Below are 19155 nucleotides of genomic sequence, written 5' to 3' on the forward strand. Positions count from 1 at the left end.
TGACTTTGTTTTTTATCGCATTATTATTCCCATACAGATTCCCCTCAAGAGGTTCAACAGTGAGGAGGTGGGTGCGTGGAGTGCCCTCAGATCTCCTCGTGTGGTGGAACTCTTTGGAGTGGTCAGAGAGGGACCTACTGTTGTCCTGTTGATGGACCACAAATCTGGTAAACATGCCTCACTTCTGCCTTTTCCTGGCTGATGTTGTGATGAAGGGTGTGGCTCAAAATGGTTGAGTGGATTAAGTAGAAACACATGCACAGAAGGTACATTGACAGAATGATACATTGTGGTGTTCAGCTGCATGGTTGTGATTAGTGTGTAGGTGTGGAAATGGGTGTTTCTGGATGAGAGATGTTACTGTTGAAGATCCTTGATGTGCTATGATCCAAATTCAACCAAACATCTGGGATGAGACATGACCACCTGATAAACACAATGACCTAACCTTGTTCAACACCTCCTCCTGGCAACAGTCTGGTTTCCTCACAGGCCCAAATACCAATGTGGGGTAGATGAATCAGATAGTGTGCATTGATGAGTCTTAACAGTTCATAATCCTTGTCCTAGAAGAAGTATTAGTAGTAGACTGTATCTGTGTTTCTAGGCTCCTTGGGCCAACTGATAGCAGAGCGAGGTCGGCTGCCAGAAGACCTGAGTCTCCACTACCACTGGCAAATTTCAACGGCCCTGGAACATTTGGTGAAGAAGAAGGTGGTGCATCTAGATATTAAAGGTATGTGATTCTCAAGATGACTGGTGCAACATCTCAGGTTATTCTTTAAGAAAATTTCACAGCAAAATGGATGAAAAGTAATTCACAAAAAGTTGTTCATATCCTACGTATTTGTGAGCTGTAATAATGTAAGATGGTAGACTTCACATGCCCCCAACAAAGTAAAAAATTTTTTTACATAAAACTGTTTTTATATATATATATATATATATATATATATATATATATATATATATATATATATATCAATCAGAGTTTCTCCAATCACAGAAGCCTATAACTTCAGAGTTGTCTGAATGTCTTGGTGGCTTCCCTCACTAGTCAAGCAGTTTTTGAGAACTGCCTACTTGACACAGATTTACCCAGCTGTTTGTGTTCTTTCCTCACAGCAGTGGATGGAAAAGAAATTATAGACATTGTGAATAATTGTAAATATAAAACATCTACCGATTTAAATGAAATTGATATGGTGGTGGTAAAACAGGTCATTGAATGGATTGTAGAACCATTAACATACATCTGTAACTTATCATTTCAAACCGGTAAATTTCCCAATCAAATGAAAATAGCTAAGGTTGTGCCGCTGTATAAGACTGGGGATAGACACCACTTCACAAATTATAGACCTGTTTCTTTGCTTCCACAATTTTCCAAATTATTAGAAGAGTTATTCAATAATAGACAAATTCATAAATAAACATAAATTACTTACTGATAGTCAATATGGATTCAGAGCACATAGTTCAACATCACTTGCATTAATAGACTCAGTTGAGGAGATTACAAACGCCATAGACCACAATTACATTCAGTTGGAATATTTATAGACCTTAAAAAGGCTTTTGATACAATCAATCATGACATATTAATCAATAAACTTGAACAGTATGGGATTAGGGGGTTGGTGTTGCACTCGGTGAGAAGCTACTTAAGTAGCAGAAAACAGTTTGTGAAGTTGGAATATACATCATCATGCTTGGACAATGCTTGTGGCGTCCCACAGGGGTCAGTATTGGGTCCAAAACTGTTTCTAATTTATATAAATGATATTGTCAATGTTTCCAAAATATTAAAATTAGTATTATTTGCAGATGACACAAGCATTTTTTGTTCAGGGGGGGATTTGCAGGAGTTACTGAGGAGGATCAGTATAGAAATGGGAAAATTGAAAATATGGTTTGACAAACAAATTATCATTAAACTTAAGTAAAACAAATACATGTAATTTGGCTATTGTAATACAGACATACAGGTTCAGTTACAAGTCGAGGGGGTAGATATTGAAAGGGTACATGAAAATAAGTTTCTGGGGGTGATAATAGATGATAAGCTAAACTGAAGACTCATATAAAACATATACAAAGTAAACTGTCAAGAAGCATTTCAGTTCTAAACAAAGCGAAACATATTCTGGACCACAACTCACTCTGCATTCTTTACTGCTCACTGGTTTTACCATATTACAGTACTGTGCAGAGGGTATGGGGTAATACTTACAAAGGTACAACACAATCACTATCAGTAATGCAAGAAAAGAGCTATAAGAATTATTCATAATACTGGCTTGTAGAGATCATACAAATCCACGATTTTACAATACAATTCTTAAAATTCACAGACTTGGTTCATTTTCAAACAGTACAATCGTGTATAAAGCAATAAACAATTACTTCCAGCAAATATTAAAAATATGTTTTTACAGATCAGGGGATTGCAGTCTGAGGGGGAAATTTAATTTAAAGCATCAGTGGGCACGAACAACATTAAAAGGTTTCTGTATTTCTGTCTGTGGGGTGAGGATGTGGAACAGATTGGAGTGGGCTCAAGCATGTCCAAGCATGAACAGTTCAAACAGCGTACAAAATATGGTTTTTTCTAGGTATAGGGAGGAGGAAGGGTAATGAGGGTTAGGGTGTTTTTGTTTTTTGCTTCGGCTTGTAAATATATAGTATTTTGTATGTAAGTAGGTATGTGTAGGTGTATATTTATGTTTGTGTGTGTGTATATATATATATATATTGATATCGGTTTAAGGTGTGTAGGAATCTATGTATATATGTGGGCAAAGGGTATCACTGGTTGTGGGGAAGAAGGGGTAGGGAAAAATATGCTGATGCTTCACCCTACCCCTTATCGGACATGTTGGGTACACAGTAGGAACTTTTTTGTTGTTGTCTTCACTGATCTATCTTGTAATTGTTGTATCAAATGTTCGAAATAAACAGTTTTCATTCATTCATTCAAGAAATGAAGTCCCAGACATATTCACTGACTTGGAAATGGTAAATGAACTGCGGTTATGTCGCACTTTTCCTTTACAGTGATGTCTCACATTCACACACTGACCGATGTCAGCATGCTGACACACAAGGTGTTCAACTACACCCTCAGAGCAACTTAGGGATTAAGGACCTTGTCCAATTTGAATTGAGGATCATCTGGTCTCAAGATCACCACTTTAACCACTCGACCATCTCTAGTTGCAACAGGCTATATACACTTCCACGGTTATTTTTGTGTATTGATTTAATGTGTGAGGCTATAGAAAAGGTACCATAAAACTAAATGTTATACATGCCGGTGGACTTTAACTTGTTTTGGGAACTTAAAAACAAAAATATACTGAGAGAGATCATCAGATTTCCAATTAGTTCTCGTCAGAGAATTTCTTTCTTCTTTTTTTGTGCAGCTGTTGTGTGGAACACAAGTGTCATAGATGTCGTCTATATTTGATCTCCAGCACCTGTGCTGTGAAACCAGACAGGCACGGAGGAGACGATAGGCTGGGAATTTCCCACAGCGTGACTCACCGCTGCACTTTAGAAACAGCGCATGTGCACACGATCAGGAGAGCGAGAAGGAAAAGGAGAGTGAGACCAAGAGGGGGGATGGGAGGAGGAGTTGGAAATGTGTGTGGTGGGGGAATAGTACAAGTCAAGACATAAAACAAATGATACAAATAAAATGGAAAAACGGGAAGAGAGAAAAAGGAGACAAACTGTGTTTGAGGAACAACTAAAGAGAAACTGGAACACAGACAAAAACATGATTGCACTGTTGACGCTCAGGCGCCACCTGGTGTCTGCTGTGCTTTGGGTGAAATAAGGTGGTGGTGCCAAAAGTCTTCATCTGTTGCCTGTTTTCACTCCATATGAAAGCACTTTCTGCAGCATCTGTTCCTCAGTGACTTCATAGTTCCCTTCAGTTTTATTCCTTTGTTTGGTGACCATTTTCTACCATATATAAACTGCACTGAATGTCGGCATCAATACAGAGGACTTTTATATCTGCTTGTTAACCACAGCTGACAACGTGTTGCTGTCGGAGGATGGTAAAGACACCTTCCTGTGCGACTTTGGTCATGCTGAGAGACTCGACAATCATGGACAGAGCCTCAGTCGGTGCAAAGGTAAGCAGTGTACTTGTTTTATTGCCTGTGTAATATAGTTTTTGCCTTCTACGGTTCAATTCCATGTATTCTCCATGACTCATGGATTATAGATCTGAAAGGTTCAGAGACTCACATGGCACCAGAGATTGTAAAAGGCGAACCCCGTGGAGCCAAAGCAGATGTGTGGAGCAGCTGCTGTATGTTACTGCACATGCTAAACGGGTGTCAACCGTGGACGCGATACTACACCTGCAGACTTTACCTGAAGGTATCTTCGCACTACCTGTTGTGTGGTGACAAGATGTTTACTCTCTGGTGACCTCGTGTCCTCTGTGATGGTTACAGATTGCGAATGAGCCGCCGCCTCTGAGAGAAATCCCATCCGGTTGCGGCAAGGCCACAGCCGAAGTTATCAAGGCAGGACTTCAGAAGGATCCAGTCAAGAGAGCGTCAGCTTTTGAGCTGAAGGAAAAAACAGCCAGAGCTCTCAAAGAGGGTAGGTGATGCTGGTCTTTTTTTTTAATTATCAACACAGAAGTATCGGGCTCTAGATGTAACATGCTACTGTGCTCGTGTGGTTGCAGTGGGAGGATTCACCAGCCCGGTGAGAGGACCCTACGCAGAGCCTCTCTATACTGTCAAGAAACCTTTTGATGCCTTCAAACACGCCAACAGCAAAGGTGGCTACAAAGATCAAGAACTCAGAGCATCAGGTGAAGAGATCACCGCAGGGAAGAAGCTCAAGGAGCTGGTTGATGGCTATAGAAAGGAGAGCGATGGTGCTGATAAAGAGTCGGAATCAGGCTCAACTTTCTGTCCACAAGCACCAACCTCTGAATCAAACCACAAGATGGGCAACACCGTCAGCACCATGCCTGAGACAGAGCTACGTAAACTAGAGCGAGGTGAGGGTTCTTTTACTGTTCTACTGAGGTTCTCTCTTCAGATGAGTGATTGAACTTGCTGGTGTTTCTGTGTGTGTGCGCAGACTTCTACCTGAGCAGTCTGTCCCAGCTTCATTCCCCCGAGATGCAGGAGCAGCTTCTGTCTTGTCTCAGCAGTGACTGTTGCTCCACTCGGGAACTGTGGGAGAAAAAGGTAACCCAACGCTCAAAATATGTAGGTACTTTACTTTGATAGTAGGGGTGGAAGCCATAGTTTGGACTAGATACCTTTTTTCCTTTCCAGTTTTAAAATATTGCTTGTGGTCCGGAATAAAAACAAGGTGTCCAATGTTTTACATAATATTTGAAAATAAAATAATTACATTAAATTGCAGTATAAATATTATCAGTGCCAAAATCTTGAAAAGTAAAAAAATAAATAAATAAATCGACAGACGGCACAAAGCTGATCTATGTTTGTAACTCAAATTCTTTTAAATAAAAATGAGGATGTCTTGATGAGAAGGTAACAATAATTATTTTTAAAACCCTTTTTGGAAAACAGAATAAATGCATTAGTTTTACCCAGTGATCCCAGTTCTTTCAGATGAGTCATCCTGTCAAGCAAACGCTCGAAAAAGGCTGTCGATATCCATTTTCCAGAGCTTTGGATGTTCAGCGACCACTGGTGCTTCAGTGGTGCTCAGTTCAGTGGTCTCAAGACTGTATGGAGAGGAAACGATGGACATTTCATGTTCAACTCGTTTCATTTTTGAGAGATTCTTTCTATTAAGATTCAGAGGTGCTGGAAGCTGTCTCTAGCAGAGCGTGAGGGTATTCTTACAGACTACATGAGCAGCATTGGTTCCCTCACTGATTTTTACCACAACTGCATCATAATTAATGCAGTTATCTCTTTAGAAACAAGTCACCGTGATGCAAAATCACACTCATGTAAACATTACAATTAATGCATGGGGTGGGGTTCCATACGAATCACAGATCAACTATCATCTATGACACCACCCACCGCTTGATGTTATGCAAAGGATAGGAAGGTGAGAGCAACGATGGCTAAATGGGAATTTTGACTATATTTTCAGAGCTAATTTGTTACCTTGTTTAAATACTCTCATCCTCCTGTGTATCCAAAATAAAGGAATTGTTCTTAAAGAAAAAATAAAAAAATACACACTTGTCACATATGTCTCAGATGGTTGAGATGTGAGCTTGATAAGTCACACTCACTAATCCAAGCTGTTATAGGAAGAAGATCCAGGGTTCAAACCCCATGCATACTCCAATGTTCTTGTATATCTAGACTTATGTCAAGAAAAGCGCCCACCTTAAAACTATCCTAACTGCAAATGTGGATCCATACTGTAGTATTCATAAGGCGTGAGGCGGGGTACACCCTGGACAGTATGCCAGGGAGATGATGCACTAGTGGTTAAAGCGTTGAGCTTGAGACCAGAGGATCCAGAAGCAGGCAAAAGAATGACAAAAGTACTTCTTTTTCTGAAATGAATCCCGATTATTGTGACACCTGCTGTTGTGAAGTGGACCTTACAGCAGATCCAACCAAATAAACAGACATTTTTTTTCTGACAGCCACGGAAGCTATAAATCAGTCACATTACTGCAACATACTGTGGCAGTTGTAGAGTTTGGAGCCACTGCAGCCAGAATTTTCCAATAAAATGTGAACATTGATAAGTTGCAGAAATGTTACATATGACCAAATATTTTAAATATCCTGAAATCATGTTTGTGTACACAAAGAACTCTTGCTGCTTTAGATTTTGCTATTTTGAACACACTGTAAAGTTCTCTTGTTCTTTTGTGTTCCTGTTGTTGTAGGACTCTGGACGCTGGTCCATGAGCCCAGCAGAGGAATTAAGTTCCGGCGTCTTCTCCTACAACAGCCAGCCAGATGGACAGGTCTTCAGTATGGATTTGCTGGGACACATCCAATTACGGCCACCCTGTTGTTTTGAAGGCAAGATGGAAAAACATTCTCATCTTACTTATTTCATAACGTTTCTGTATTCTTCCCACCTGTCAGTGGTCGTGTGCTCCTCTGTTTCCCTTCATGCTGATTGTACTCTGATTGGCTTAGGGGTGGACATCTGCATCAGAGACTTCAACAGGAAAAGCATCCGGATTCGAGAGAAGCGTCGTGTGAAGGTGGGCCACATCGCCACTGGAATCAGTGATCAGGTGAGGCACAGAAGCCCAACGTGTTACCGTCAGTCCATTTTAGTCATGATGAAGTTAACACTGCTTCATGTCTCTGGCTGGTAGATCTCTGAGAGGGTTTTCACGTTGGTGACCCGGAGGGCCACTGTGTTGCTTATGATGAGGAGGTTCAGGAGTCTGGGCTGCAGCTCTCCTGTGTTCCTGCTCCAGATTTCAGCCCTGCATGGACATGGAGGATCAGAGACAGAGTCCTGGAGATGAGATAGATCCTTGATCTGCCAGTGCCATCATTATACAAAACAATTCCAAGTCTTTGAGATTTCAGTGTCTGTGCTTTTTAATATTTGCTTAAGAAATGCCTTTTTAAACATATCTGTATTACCACTTGCTGCTTTTTTATATTAGTGTTAAGTTTACTTATGTTTCCTTTGACATGTTTACAAGTCATTAAATACTGTTAACTCATATTTCAGTGTGAGGTTCATTTTATATATATATATATATACTCAACAAAAATATAAACGCAACACTTTTGGTTTTGCTCCCATTTTGTATGAGATGAACTCAAAGATCTAAAACTTTTTCCACATACACAATATCACCATTTCCCTCAAATATTGTTCACAAACCAGTCTAAATCTGTGATAGTGAGCACTTCTCCTTTGCTGAGATAATCCATCCCACCTCACAGGTGTGCCATACCAAGATGCTGATTAGACATCATGATTAGTGCACAGGTGTGCCTTAGACTGTCCACAATAAAGGCAACTCTGAAAGGTGCAGTTTTGTTTTATTGGGGGGGGGGGGGGGATACCAGTCAGTATCTGGTGTGACCACCATTTGCCTCATGCAGTGCAACACATCTCCTTCGCATAGAGTTGATCAGGTTGTCAATTGTGGCCTGTGGAATGTTGGTCCACTCCTCTTCAATGGCTGTGCGAAGTTGCTGGATATTGGCAGGAACTGGTACACGCTGTCGTATACGCCGGTCCAGAGCATCTCAAACATGCTCAATGGGTGACATGTCCGGGGACATTTTCAGCTCCCAAGAATTGTGTACAGATCCTTGCAACATGGGGCCGTACATTATCCTGCTGCAACATGAGGTGATGTTCTTGGATGTATGGCACAACAATGGGCCTCAGGATCTCGTCACGGTATCTCTGTGCATTCAAAATGCCATCAATAAAATGCACCTGTGTTCTTCGTCCATAACATGCCTGCCCATACCATAACCCCACCGCCACCATGGGCCACTCGATCCACAACATTGACATCAGAAAACCGCTCACCCACACGACGCCACACGCTGTCTGCCATCTGCCCTGAACAGTGAACCGGGATTCATCCGTGAAGAGAACACCTCTCCAACGTGCCAAACGCCAGCAAATGTGAGCATTTGCCCACTCAAGTCGGTTACGATGACGAACTGGAGTCAGGTTGAGACCCCGATGAGGACGACGAGCATGCAGATGAGCTTCCCTGAGACGGTTTATGACAGTTTGTACAGAAATTCTTTGGTTATGCAAACCGATTGTTTCAGCAGCTGTCCGAGTGGCTGGTCTCAGACGATCTTGGAGGTGAACATGCTGGATGTGGAGGTCCTGGGCTGGTGTGGTTACACGTGGTCTGCTGTTGTGAGGCTGGTTGGATGTACTGCCAAATCTCTGAAACACCTTTGGAGACGGCTTATGGTAGAGAAATGAACATTCAATACACGAGCAACAGCTCTGGTTGACATTCCTGCTGTCAGCATGCCAATTGCACGCTCCCTCAAATCTCACGACATCTGTGGTATTGTGCTGTGTGATAAAACTGCACCTTTCAGAGTGGCCTTTTATTGTGGACAGTCTAAGGCACACCTGTGCACTAATCATGGTGTCTAATCAGCATCTTGATATGGCACACCTGTGAGGTGGGATGGATTATCTCAGCAAAGGAGAAGTGCTCACTATCACAGATTTAGACTGGTTTGTGAACAATATTTGAGGGAAATGGTGATATTGTGTATGTGGAAAAAGTTTTAGATCTTTGAATTCATCTCATACAAAATGGGAGCAAAACCAAAAGTGTTGCGTTTATATTTTTGTTGAGTGTGTATATATATATATCACTATTTATAGTTTACATGTTACATTGATCAGATTGTGATGAAATTCGGATCACATTTTCTGGTGCAAAGACAAAGGTCAAGTCTGGGAGCGTGTGCCGCTGCATCACCCAGGGTCCCAGGCAGACAACTGGTTGATCTCCACCTCTTGAAAGTAGCCATCTATCTGCCAAACCCAGGTGGTACGTGGGCATCTTGCTCAGCTGCAACAGTCACAGGGACCCTCAACAGTGAGGCACCTGCATGTCGGGAAATGCACCAGATTTACGAAATGTAGTGGATCTTTTTCTCATGAGTTTCCCAAAGCCACACATCCTCTGACAGTCATTCCAGCATACCAGGAATCCTTCAAAAAAAAACAAAAAAAAAAACAACAGAGCACCAAAGTCTCACAGCCATACAGTAAAACAGGAAATAGCGTTGGACCTCCCTTCCTTTGCATAGGTATCGGCATTGCCAAAAGACCTGTCCAGGGACCTCATGATTCCATAAGATGTTCCCAAGCATCTCACCATCTCAAAGGCCAACAAACCCAGACATGAATGTCACTGCTGAGATCATCTTAAATTTCTGTTTCCCCAGTCGTACTTGGGACACACCTGATGGAGATGATCGGCTATTAATTTAAGAACAAATACTAGGGGAACTACGACCACTACCTTTGCACCCCCCCCCCCCCCCCCCCCCCCCAAGACTAAACAAAACCAACTTTTTTAGATTCCTTAGATGACCCCAAAATACAATCAGGATGTTCCCAAAAATAAAAACTGGTTTCAAGCCATTTATCCAAGATGGTTGCCAAAATAAGGTTTTTCACTAAAACACCCTTCAATAACATAGACAACTTAAATATCAGAGATTCAATGGGAAGAAACATCGCAGGTCGCAGCAAACTCATTTCTGCCTAAATTTATTCATGGGTTTAAGATTCAAAATGGCTGCCAATAGACCCTTATCATTGAATCACTGTGATATTTAAGTTTATACGTTGTTTAAAGGTGTTTAAGTGAACAACCCTATTTTGGTGGCCATCTTGGATAACCTAGTATCATGCAAATATACATGATTGCTGGGTCCAGAAAGTCATTGAAAGCCTAGATCCAAGTCTTGATCCAGGATGATGGCAAACCAAGATGGATTCCTCACGCAGCTTCACAAGTGCTGCAATTAGGGTATTCATTGATGCCACAGTAATCACAGCATCATACGTGAAACCAAGGCCAGTACACCAGTGAACCTTTCCTCACTGGCAATGGCACCCAAGCAGCTGATATCTAAGCCTGACCCAACATCTAGGCCATGCAGGAGCCAGAACACATCCCTGACAAATGCCAGAAATCAGATACTATATCCTGTTTTCTTAATTTTAACAAATTTACTTTATGAAGTACTTAAGCAGAAAAACTCAGTGTGCCATGATAAAAAAAAAAAAAAAAAATCTATTTAAAAAAATAAAATGCTAAGTCATCACATTGAATAAACTCATATGTTGACCATTTTCAGACACCTCAGGCCATAAGTCCTGCACAACGTACAGCGCATCCGGAAAGTATTGACAGTGCTTTGCTTTTTACACATTTTTTTAATGTTACAAGCTTAGTCCATTCAGTTTTTATAATGATGTGAAAAAGTTTTGGTTTTTTTTGCAAATTTATTAAAGATAAAAATCACATGTACATACGTATTCACAGCCTTTGCCATGAAGCTCAAAATTGAATTCAGGTGCATCTTGTTTCCACTGATCATCCTTGAGATGCTACACCTTAATTGGAGTCCACCTGGGGTAAATTCAGCAAAGGGTGTGAATACTTATGTACAAATATTTTTTTTTTATAAATTTGCTAAAAAAAAATAATAAAATAAAAATTGTGAGAATTTTTATGGAAAAATGAATTTACTCAATTTTGTAACAAGGCTGTAACAACAAAATGTGGGGAAAAAAAAAAAGCAAAGCACTGAATATTTTCTGGATGAACTGTGATGCATATTAACACTGGTCAGTTGCCGTATTTACAAAAAAAATTTTAAACTTGCATGAAAAGGGTAATGTGCATGAATGTTTTAGTAGGTCTTGGTGGCCTTATAAAAAAAATAAAAAAACCCTAATTTCTTACATCAATGCACACCCGCATTCATGGAAAGTCATAAAAGATTTATTCTTTTTTTCCCTCAGATTACAACAGTCACTGAAAAAACAGTTCTGAAACAAGTTACAGCTTTACAATTGTGATAGAAAAGGTGAACATTTCAGTTTATCAAAGTGATTTCAGTTTTTTTTTTTTTTAAAAGGCACTGACAAACAAAAAAGTATAAAAAGGACTTGACTGGATACGATTATAGTTGGACAAATGGATTTCAAAAATATAGTACTGTGTGTGACATGAGGTAAGCATGTGTGCAGTCCGGTGCTTTCTGCAGAGCAATGAATTTGAAACACACACACACACACAAAAAAACAGTTCACAATAAAGTACTAATCAAATCCAGTAAGTGTAATTACAGTAGCAATAAGTCAACTGCACCCCAATTCAATAAACCAATATTACTTTCAGTTTTAGTCACATCCACATTAAGACAGTTTTGGTTAAATTCTAAATGGTAGCAAATGATGCACAGAATGGGAAATGGGATTAGCTTTAGGATTTTAAATGTATAATTTCGACTGAATCTATTTATGTAGTATTTATTTTTATTATATTAATATTTATTATTTATGACTTAAATGTAGTAACATTTTACAATTAGAGTGCTCTGAGATCACAGTACCAGTCAAAAGTTTGGAAGCATTTTTACAGAACAGAAAAAAAATGCATCCATACTTTTGACTGTTAGTAAACCTCCATTAACTCTTCAGACATCTCTCTTTAGCTATGAGGGAATAATTCCCAGTATTATGCAAAAAGGACTATGCTTTTTTTCTTGAAACCTAGTGAAAGAGAAGGGCATGGTCCAATGAAATTAAACTTTTTAGGTGTCTTCCAATTAAGGAGTGGATCCATGAATTTATGTGGACATAATGCACAGATCTTTACAAATTTCTTATTCACCCACACACTTCCACTGCATTTCAAGAAAATCAGTTTCTGCATAATCCCACAAACAGACACATAGCACCGAAAGCATTACCTCCTTGGTAAGTAAGCACTACTTTTATGCTATGACATTATGCCTCATTATACTGCCGACATTATGACCACCAACAGCTTAATTTGAGGAATAATAAAAATATATACATATACTGGCAAAGGTCTCATCTTCATGTCATCTTAGTTTCCTGATTGTTTTAAAAACGGTTTATCCTTGAACACTTATGATGACAACAGCAGATTATCACAGATTTGCACAAGAGAACACGCAGATGTATGAAGATGGATTCTAAAGTTCACACACATCAAGTGGACAGAGGGTGAGAAGTTGGGGAAAGAGTTGAGCAAAAAGCAAGTGTGTGATTAAAAATAAAAGAAAGAAAGAACAAGAAAAAAAAAAAACTCTGGGCCAAAAATTAATCAGCAATTAGGCCAGGATAAACAGAATGCAGTGACTTGTCTAAGTAAAAAATAAATTAAAAGTTTTCTTGGTCACCTCTGACCTCTGAACCCCCATGGTGTGCACGTATTCATGCACTGCTCACAATTCCACTGGTACAAGGAGTGTAGCCCAACTATTCAGTCCAACTCCCAGTTCTGAAACACAACGGAGTAGCAGAAGTGAAGCTCCTTGTGTCCAAATGCAAGTTCTTCCAGTTAGACTTGTTCACCAAAACCTCTTGATGTTCGGGTGTTCCTTGATTCCTTCTTCCCATTTCTCTCCCTTACAGTTCTTCTTTTCAATCACCTGACAGCTCCTTGAATCCTCACATCTTGCGAATGACAATAACAGTGGTGAGAACACCAGCTAAGAAAACCCCCACCGTCTGCCACGTGGGCGTCCCAAAGTAGGCGCGAATGCCTTCCTAAAAAAAGAGACAAATATTAGCATGTGCCTCGAGCAAGTGTGAGCAGCACAATATATGACATCGTGCATGTTATTACCCAGCCACCCTGCTCCCTGATCCAGTTGACCACATGTTCACGGAGGTAGTCCATCGTCCACCGGATAATCATGGTGATGATATCAGGAACTTTGGTTACAAGAGCCTGAAAAGACGGTAAATCAAAGAAGCAGACTGTGTTTATTATTATTAAGAATTTGACAACACAGCAGCTGTTTTCATGTGAATTTTTTCTAATGTGGTGGGGTACTAACAGAACTAGTTAACTCACTTTGATGACCAGTCGGCAAGCAAAGTAGAAGAGTGCAACCACCCTTCCCCAGCTGAACTTTCCATCTGAGAAGATCTGAATGGCCACTTTCATAAACACGTCTTGTGTGGGACAGAGCGAAGAATCATTTATCATCCTGGAGAAGACAAAATGTTGTGAACCTTCCAAAACTCTGGAGTCCTGCTGGTGAACAAAGGTGATACATGCCCACCTTTGGAGATCTGCATTGTTATCCAGCTCATCTCCAATCCTTTGTAAGCACAGGGCAAGCTTCTTGTGGTTTGGATCACATAACTCTCGTCCACCCAGCTGTTCTCTGGTCACGACAGCATTGCACTCTCCATGGCGCTGAACTTGCTCATAGATGAAACTACACAAGCAGACAGACAGGTGGCATTTAGCCAGATATGAACTGTAACTTAATTTAATCATAAAGATGCTCAAGTCCATAATTTGGTCACAACTAACAAATCACCTTTTTTTTTTTAAACTTATCCAATGACTAATTTACAGTAAAAGAAAACAGTGAAAAGTACCAACTCATATCGCCCAGTTTCCACAGTGACATTTTAAATATGTGCTGGTTTGTATTATTTACCCAAAAACCAGTGATATCCAATTTATAACAGATAAGCAGAGGTGGTCTTGGTGGCCCCCAGACAGACTTCAGGAATAACAATATTCAATTTTAAAAAACTGACACAAAGCTCATTTCAACCGATATGTACAGTAACTTTAAAACCACAGAGAAGAAAGACACTTCAGCTACATTCATATAAAATACTAAACTCAGGGTTGTTTAGACGTAACCACAGTGAAACAATCAAAATAAGTTTGTGATTTCGTAAATTTATGTGGAAACAGTCGCATTCTCTCTCACACACACACAAGCCATTTACTTCATATTTTGCTCAACTATGTCCTTGTTGTTTCTTTTGCAACTAAATTCATACAAAATCACTTCCATGACCAAGTTATTTGAGTCAACAATTTACTTATGTCTCTTTGATAACCACACCTGCTCCAAATCCATCATCAATCCAGTATTCACTAACCACCCAGGCAGGTGCAAACACATCTATCGGAAATTGTACAACCAAAGCAACTTCACTTTTTGGCTTGATCTGGTGACAGTTGTTCAAAATGTTTAATCTGGATAAAAGTAACCTGGATTTGGGAATGCCATTTTTCTCCCATTCCAGGATCACATAATCTGTCTTAATTTTAGACAGGTTTTTCAGAACATTGAATTGCATTACTCCAATCCAGATACAGACCTTTCAGGATCACCAAATCCAGAAAAAAAGCGCTCTAAATGGTACAAAATATTAGCTATGAATACTAACAGCTAGAATACACACCGGAGCCATGGTTCAATGCGTAGTTTTGGTTTCACACAACTGAAACAAAATAATGTTGAAATCTTGAGTTGTTGCTACTCTGTACTAAATATCATTGCTAATCTTCCCACCATTATAAACATTTCTTTTAACCCATGCCATGGTTCCTTAGTCATACACCACTCCTGATGTAGAAGGACGGCCATCAAGGAACTTTTCCAAGTTTCTTTGGGGGAAAACTTCATGTACTCCTCCATAGGAGTTTATATCGTCCTTGCAGTAGATCCCGAATTTTTAAGTTCTTGGTGCTCATACAAAACAGTTCAAAGCTGTTGTGCAGTATGATGTACACAAAACAAGCCATAATCAGCCTCATCTGGCATTTTACTTAATTCTTAGTGAGACAACAGAGCTTAAAAGGAAGGAGAGATGAATGATCGTAGTAAACTAATCTCACAGCAGGAACACACTGCTGTGGCCACGTTTGGATTACCACTACATGTGGTAGTCCGTAATCACAATGCAAAATTACAGCATTTTCTACTGTTTACCCTTGTTTTAATATAGCACCCAATTGTGACAATGTTCTCCTTAACTGCACTCTGTGGGCTATTACCGTAGTTATCGTATTTCCTTGATTAAATGCCTGACCTCAAATACAGACCTGCCTCATTTAAGTGCCAGGTAAAAACTGTTGGAAAAAAATTAATGGCTGCCTTAAATATGCACCAGTCTTGTTTAAAGGCCCGGGTCACATATGCTAGCTGCCAGACATCGCTGCCTGGTTGATTGTCTGTGTGAGCAGTCATGGGTCCAAATGGCAGCCCACTCACACGCATGCCTTCCACGCGTGTAGAAATCCCGGCCCAATGTGTACCAACAGTAAGGCTCAAAAGAGTCACATCCAAAAACTCTGAATTATCAGGAATCATCCGCACTGACAAAGCCCTCATCGCTGACCTGCAGCAACCATAGGAGGAAGAAAGAGATCCCAAACCCACTCCAGAAGAAATCGTCACCATCAAGGAAGGAATCAGACTTCAAATGGACAAAACTATTCTAATATGGCAAGCTGAGCTGATTAAGAACGTCAAGCTAGACACTACATGACAGATGTAAAGCGGTTGTTTTTCGTTCGCCCTGCCCAGGGATAAGTGTGAAAATTATAAATTACAGAGCAGGCGGCAAGCAGCTTGTTAATAATCTCCTGTCCTGAATACGAGCCTGCCTCGTTTAGGCGCCAGATCTGCACACGATTTGGAAAAAAATAAAGGAAATACAGTAATTTTATTTAATTAAATCTTATTTATGATCAACTACTGCTGAGTATTTAATTAAAAACCTATCAAGTCAATTCAACTTTGTCAATTCTGCAATACATACACAGACATATTGAGAATTGAAATCCCGTTACTCTGACTCCCAGCACTCTTTTCCAAACCGCTCCCGACACTTAAACATCTCAATTCAATAACAGGTTATGAAAATAATGTAAAATTAATTATCTGTCAATCAAAGGATTCAACTCTAATCTACATAATAATAAAAAGTAAGTCCTTTTGGCTGCTCCCTGGTTTTTCACTTGGGGTCGCCACAGCAGATCCAAGGTGGATCTACATGTTGATTTTGAAACAAGTTTTTACCCCAGATGCCCTTCCTGATGCAACTCCACATTACATGGAGAAATGTGGCAGAGGTGTGTTGATGGAATATGCTATTCCTTTTACTGCCTTCAGTTTGTATGAGTCACTCAATAAAGCAAATCGGGTTTTTGAGTCAGATGAGTCAGTTACCCAGAGTGTGCGCCGCTGAATGTACAAACAAGTTTCAAACCACTCCTGTTCCCAAATCATGATGTGTGGTAGGAGGGAGCAGTTCTCTGAGTGCACGGGAGCAGAGAGGGAAGAAGAGCGAGGGAGCTGTGAATTACAAATTGCAGCGACAGGAGTGGTGAACGGTGTGTGGAGCAGCAAGTTTCTCGGGTCATGGAGGGGCTGTATGAGCTGGGAAGGAGAGCGAGTGATCTGTGAGCTAGTGGGTCAGTTAATTGTACAGTCACTTGCCCAGGTCTGGATCATTGCCAGTTCCGGATCACTGCTGTAGTTTTTGCGCGGCCATTTCACGTAATCAGCACGAATAAGCTAATACTTGGTACCAATGGAAAGACTGATGTTTTGTCTACAAACGACCACAAGCTTGACCAGATCCAGCCATCCTTGTGCCTTGTGATCAGCAGAGGAATCAAAACATTCGGTGTCTGCGGTGTGCGTGCTTTTTCTCACTCACTCATTCCTGCAAGTTTTAAAGTAACGATCTCTAAAATGTAGCAAAGGTGAGTTAACCATTCGGTGTTTTTGGTTCTAGAGTGGGAAAATACTTACTTACTTGGGTAGAAAATGTCAGTGTGTTATGTCTTGCTGTTTAATTGCTGCACATATTTATCTCCGACGCAAAAATTTGCCGGTTGCGGATCACTGAAGCAGCAGCCTCGTGTCTGTAGTTGTGAGCCTTGTGGACTTTGGGGTTCATGTCAAAATCACGAATGGGCATGAATGTGGGGGCTTTTACTTTTTAAATCGGGAGAAATCTCACCCCCACACTTCATTTTTTGCTCGTAAAAACGTATAACGGTGCCTTTCGAAACTAAGTAAATTCTCATTTAATAAGTATAATTTCTATCATTTTGTGTTCAAAACACATTCTCGGGCACAGTGCGTATCATTCTGCATTAGAAGGGCTCCAGCCAGATGCCAGGAATGCCCCCAAAGTGACGCAGAGTGTCGTGATCCGGAACTGGCAAAAGTGATCCATTTCTGGCAAATGTTTGCACCACACAATGTGGCTTCACACTAAGTAGAAGCGCTACCCCATCCAGACTTTTTTCAGCTAAATAACACCGAAATACCCAATACACAATTAAAGGACATTCAGTTGCATTATGGCTCCGTACAGCGGGACTTTAAAAAAGGTGATCCGGAACTGGGCAACCGTCTGTACTTTTCTGTATCATTCTGTGATACAGCTCAGCTCGGCACAGTCAGGAGAGGAGACGGGAGCTGAGTTGAAATAATGATCAGAGCCATTGCTTCAGCCACAGAGCTAATACAGCAATTCACATGATAGAATAACAGTTGCGTGCCATGTCTCCTCTTTGCACTTAGCTGCCGGAAAGCTTCAGAACTGAAACCAAACACACTAACCACTTGGCCACCACCCCTGCTTTCTAACGTACATAATACTTACTCTTTTAACAGAAGAGCTCCGACTTCTATGATCTGATCACTACTATTTCCTGAAAGACAAACACCATACCATTAATGGAAAATAATCCGCAAGACAACGAAAAAACAAAAAACATATAACCACATTTTTGATAGAAAAGCAGAACTTGCTTAATATATCCAAGACGTTACAGTGATTTCAATCTGAAACTAAATTCACACTATAAATTGAATTTAAAAGAAATGCTTGAATTAATGTGTAATAATATTTCTGTTGACTATTTGTACGTTTGATTTTCCCGATTTCCTCAAGGTGTCATTTGTTTGGTGCCGAAAACCACCAAGTGAAAAACAATTTGTCTAAACAAAGGCGGGATGGCGGTATGTTAGCCAATTAGCCAAAGTTATTTAGCCGAACTTAAACAACAATGTGGCTCTATTTTGGAACTGGACAGCTACTGAGTCCGTCAAATTTACAGCCTTAGATTATTTTCTGGCGTTCTCGTGGTTTCGCTTCGTCACGAACATGTTTGTTAGCTGCGGCTGTACGAAACCCAAAGTGCTAGCTAACGTTAGCCTCCTCGCTAATAATAGCGTTAGCAAGTGAATAAGCTACAATCATAAATTAAGAATCAATAACTAAAGCGTCCGACTGTCTTTGCCTGAGAGAGTGTTAACAACAATGTCACAAGTAGTTTTATAGTTATAACGCTCATACAGCTATGAACTACCTGTATCACCTGCTCCCGGCAGCGATGCCATCTTGTCTGTGTTGTTTATTCCTGCTACTTCCGGATCATCATGTGGTCTCGTTTATTCAGCTCCGCCCGCTAGTCCCGCCCACTCTCGCTCCAAATATGTTTATCGACTGTGAGGAGGCGGAGACTGAGAGCCGTGGATTTCTAAATTTGAACATTGACCACTGATTGGCTGAAAGCTTGGCGGCCTTCACATGAACAGGAAGTGAATGAAGTGAAGACAAAACTGGAATTAGACTGGGATTACGAGGAAG

The 19155-nt window shown here is 40.4% G+C and overlaps 2 protein-coding genes across 6 annotated transcripts in view; one reads left to right on the top strand and one right to left on the bottom strand.

The window, feature by feature from the left end:
• The window catches only part of map3k14a (mitogen-activated protein kinase kinase kinase 14a), a 44085-nt gene that overhangs the window by 14520 nt on the left and 10410 nt on the right, over positions 1 to 19155 (top strand). For 3 of the 4 annotated variants that reach the window (XM_034189868.1, XM_034189869.1, XM_034189866.1), the window contains exons 7-15: positions 38 to 167; positions 608 to 736; positions 4041 to 4145; positions 4238 to 4395; positions 4473 to 4623; positions 4712 to 5032; positions 5116 to 5225; positions 6872 to 7010; positions 7131 to 7231. In XM_034189868.1, coding sequence (XP_034045759.1) covers positions 38 to 167; positions 608 to 736; positions 4041 to 4145; positions 4238 to 4395; positions 4473 to 4623; positions 4712 to 5032; positions 5116 to 5225; positions 6872 to 7010; positions 7131 to 7231 — 1344 coding nt within the window. Of the gene's footprint in view, positions 1 to 37; positions 168 to 607; positions 737 to 4040; positions 4146 to 4237; positions 4396 to 4472; positions 4624 to 4711; positions 5033 to 5115; positions 5226 to 6871; positions 7011 to 7130; positions 7232 to 7315; positions 7678 to 19155 lie in introns of those variants that run through there. The other variant, XM_034189867.1, reaches the window with a different exon arrangement.
• Positions 11458 to 18937, bottom strand: LOC117527494 (apoptosis regulator BAX-like). 2 transcript variants are annotated; one of them, XM_034189870.1, is made up of 6 exons: positions 18875 to 18937; positions 18166 to 18214; positions 13794 to 13952; positions 13583 to 13718; positions 13352 to 13456; positions 11458 to 13272 (listed from the first exon to the last, which is right to left on the bottom strand). In XM_034189870.1, exons 1-6 carry the CDS (start codon positions 18903 to 18905, stop codon positions 13174 to 13176), a joined length of 579 nt encoding a protein of 192 aa, XP_034045761.1. In that variant the 5' UTR covers positions 18906 to 18937; the 3' UTR covers positions 11458 to 13173. The 2 variants fall into 2 exon arrangements, with proteins under 2 accessions (XP_034045761.1, XP_034045762.1); XM_034189871.1 differs by having other exon boundaries at positions 18884 to 18920.

The sequence above is a fragment of the Thalassophryne amazonica genome, chromosome 16, assembly GCF_902500255.1.
Source record: "Thalassophryne amazonica chromosome 16, fThaAma1.1, whole genome shotgun sequence".
Lineage (NCBI taxonomy): Eukaryota > Metazoa > Chordata > Actinopteri > Batrachoidiformes > Batrachoididae > Thalassophryne > Thalassophryne amazonica.

Coding starts and splice junctions, on each gene's coding strand:
- LOC117527494 (XM_034189870.1), bottom strand. CDS start 18,905: ATGGCATCGCTGCCGGGAGCAGGTGATACAG. Junction 13,953..18,165: donor GGAGCTCTTCTGTTAAAAGA/GTAAGTATTATG, acceptor CTGCTTGTGTAG/TTTCATCTATGAGCAAGTTC. Junction 13,273..13,351: donor TCAGGGAGCAGGGTGGCTGG/GTAATAACATGC, acceptor CTCTTTTTTTAG/GAAGGCATTCGCGCCTACTT.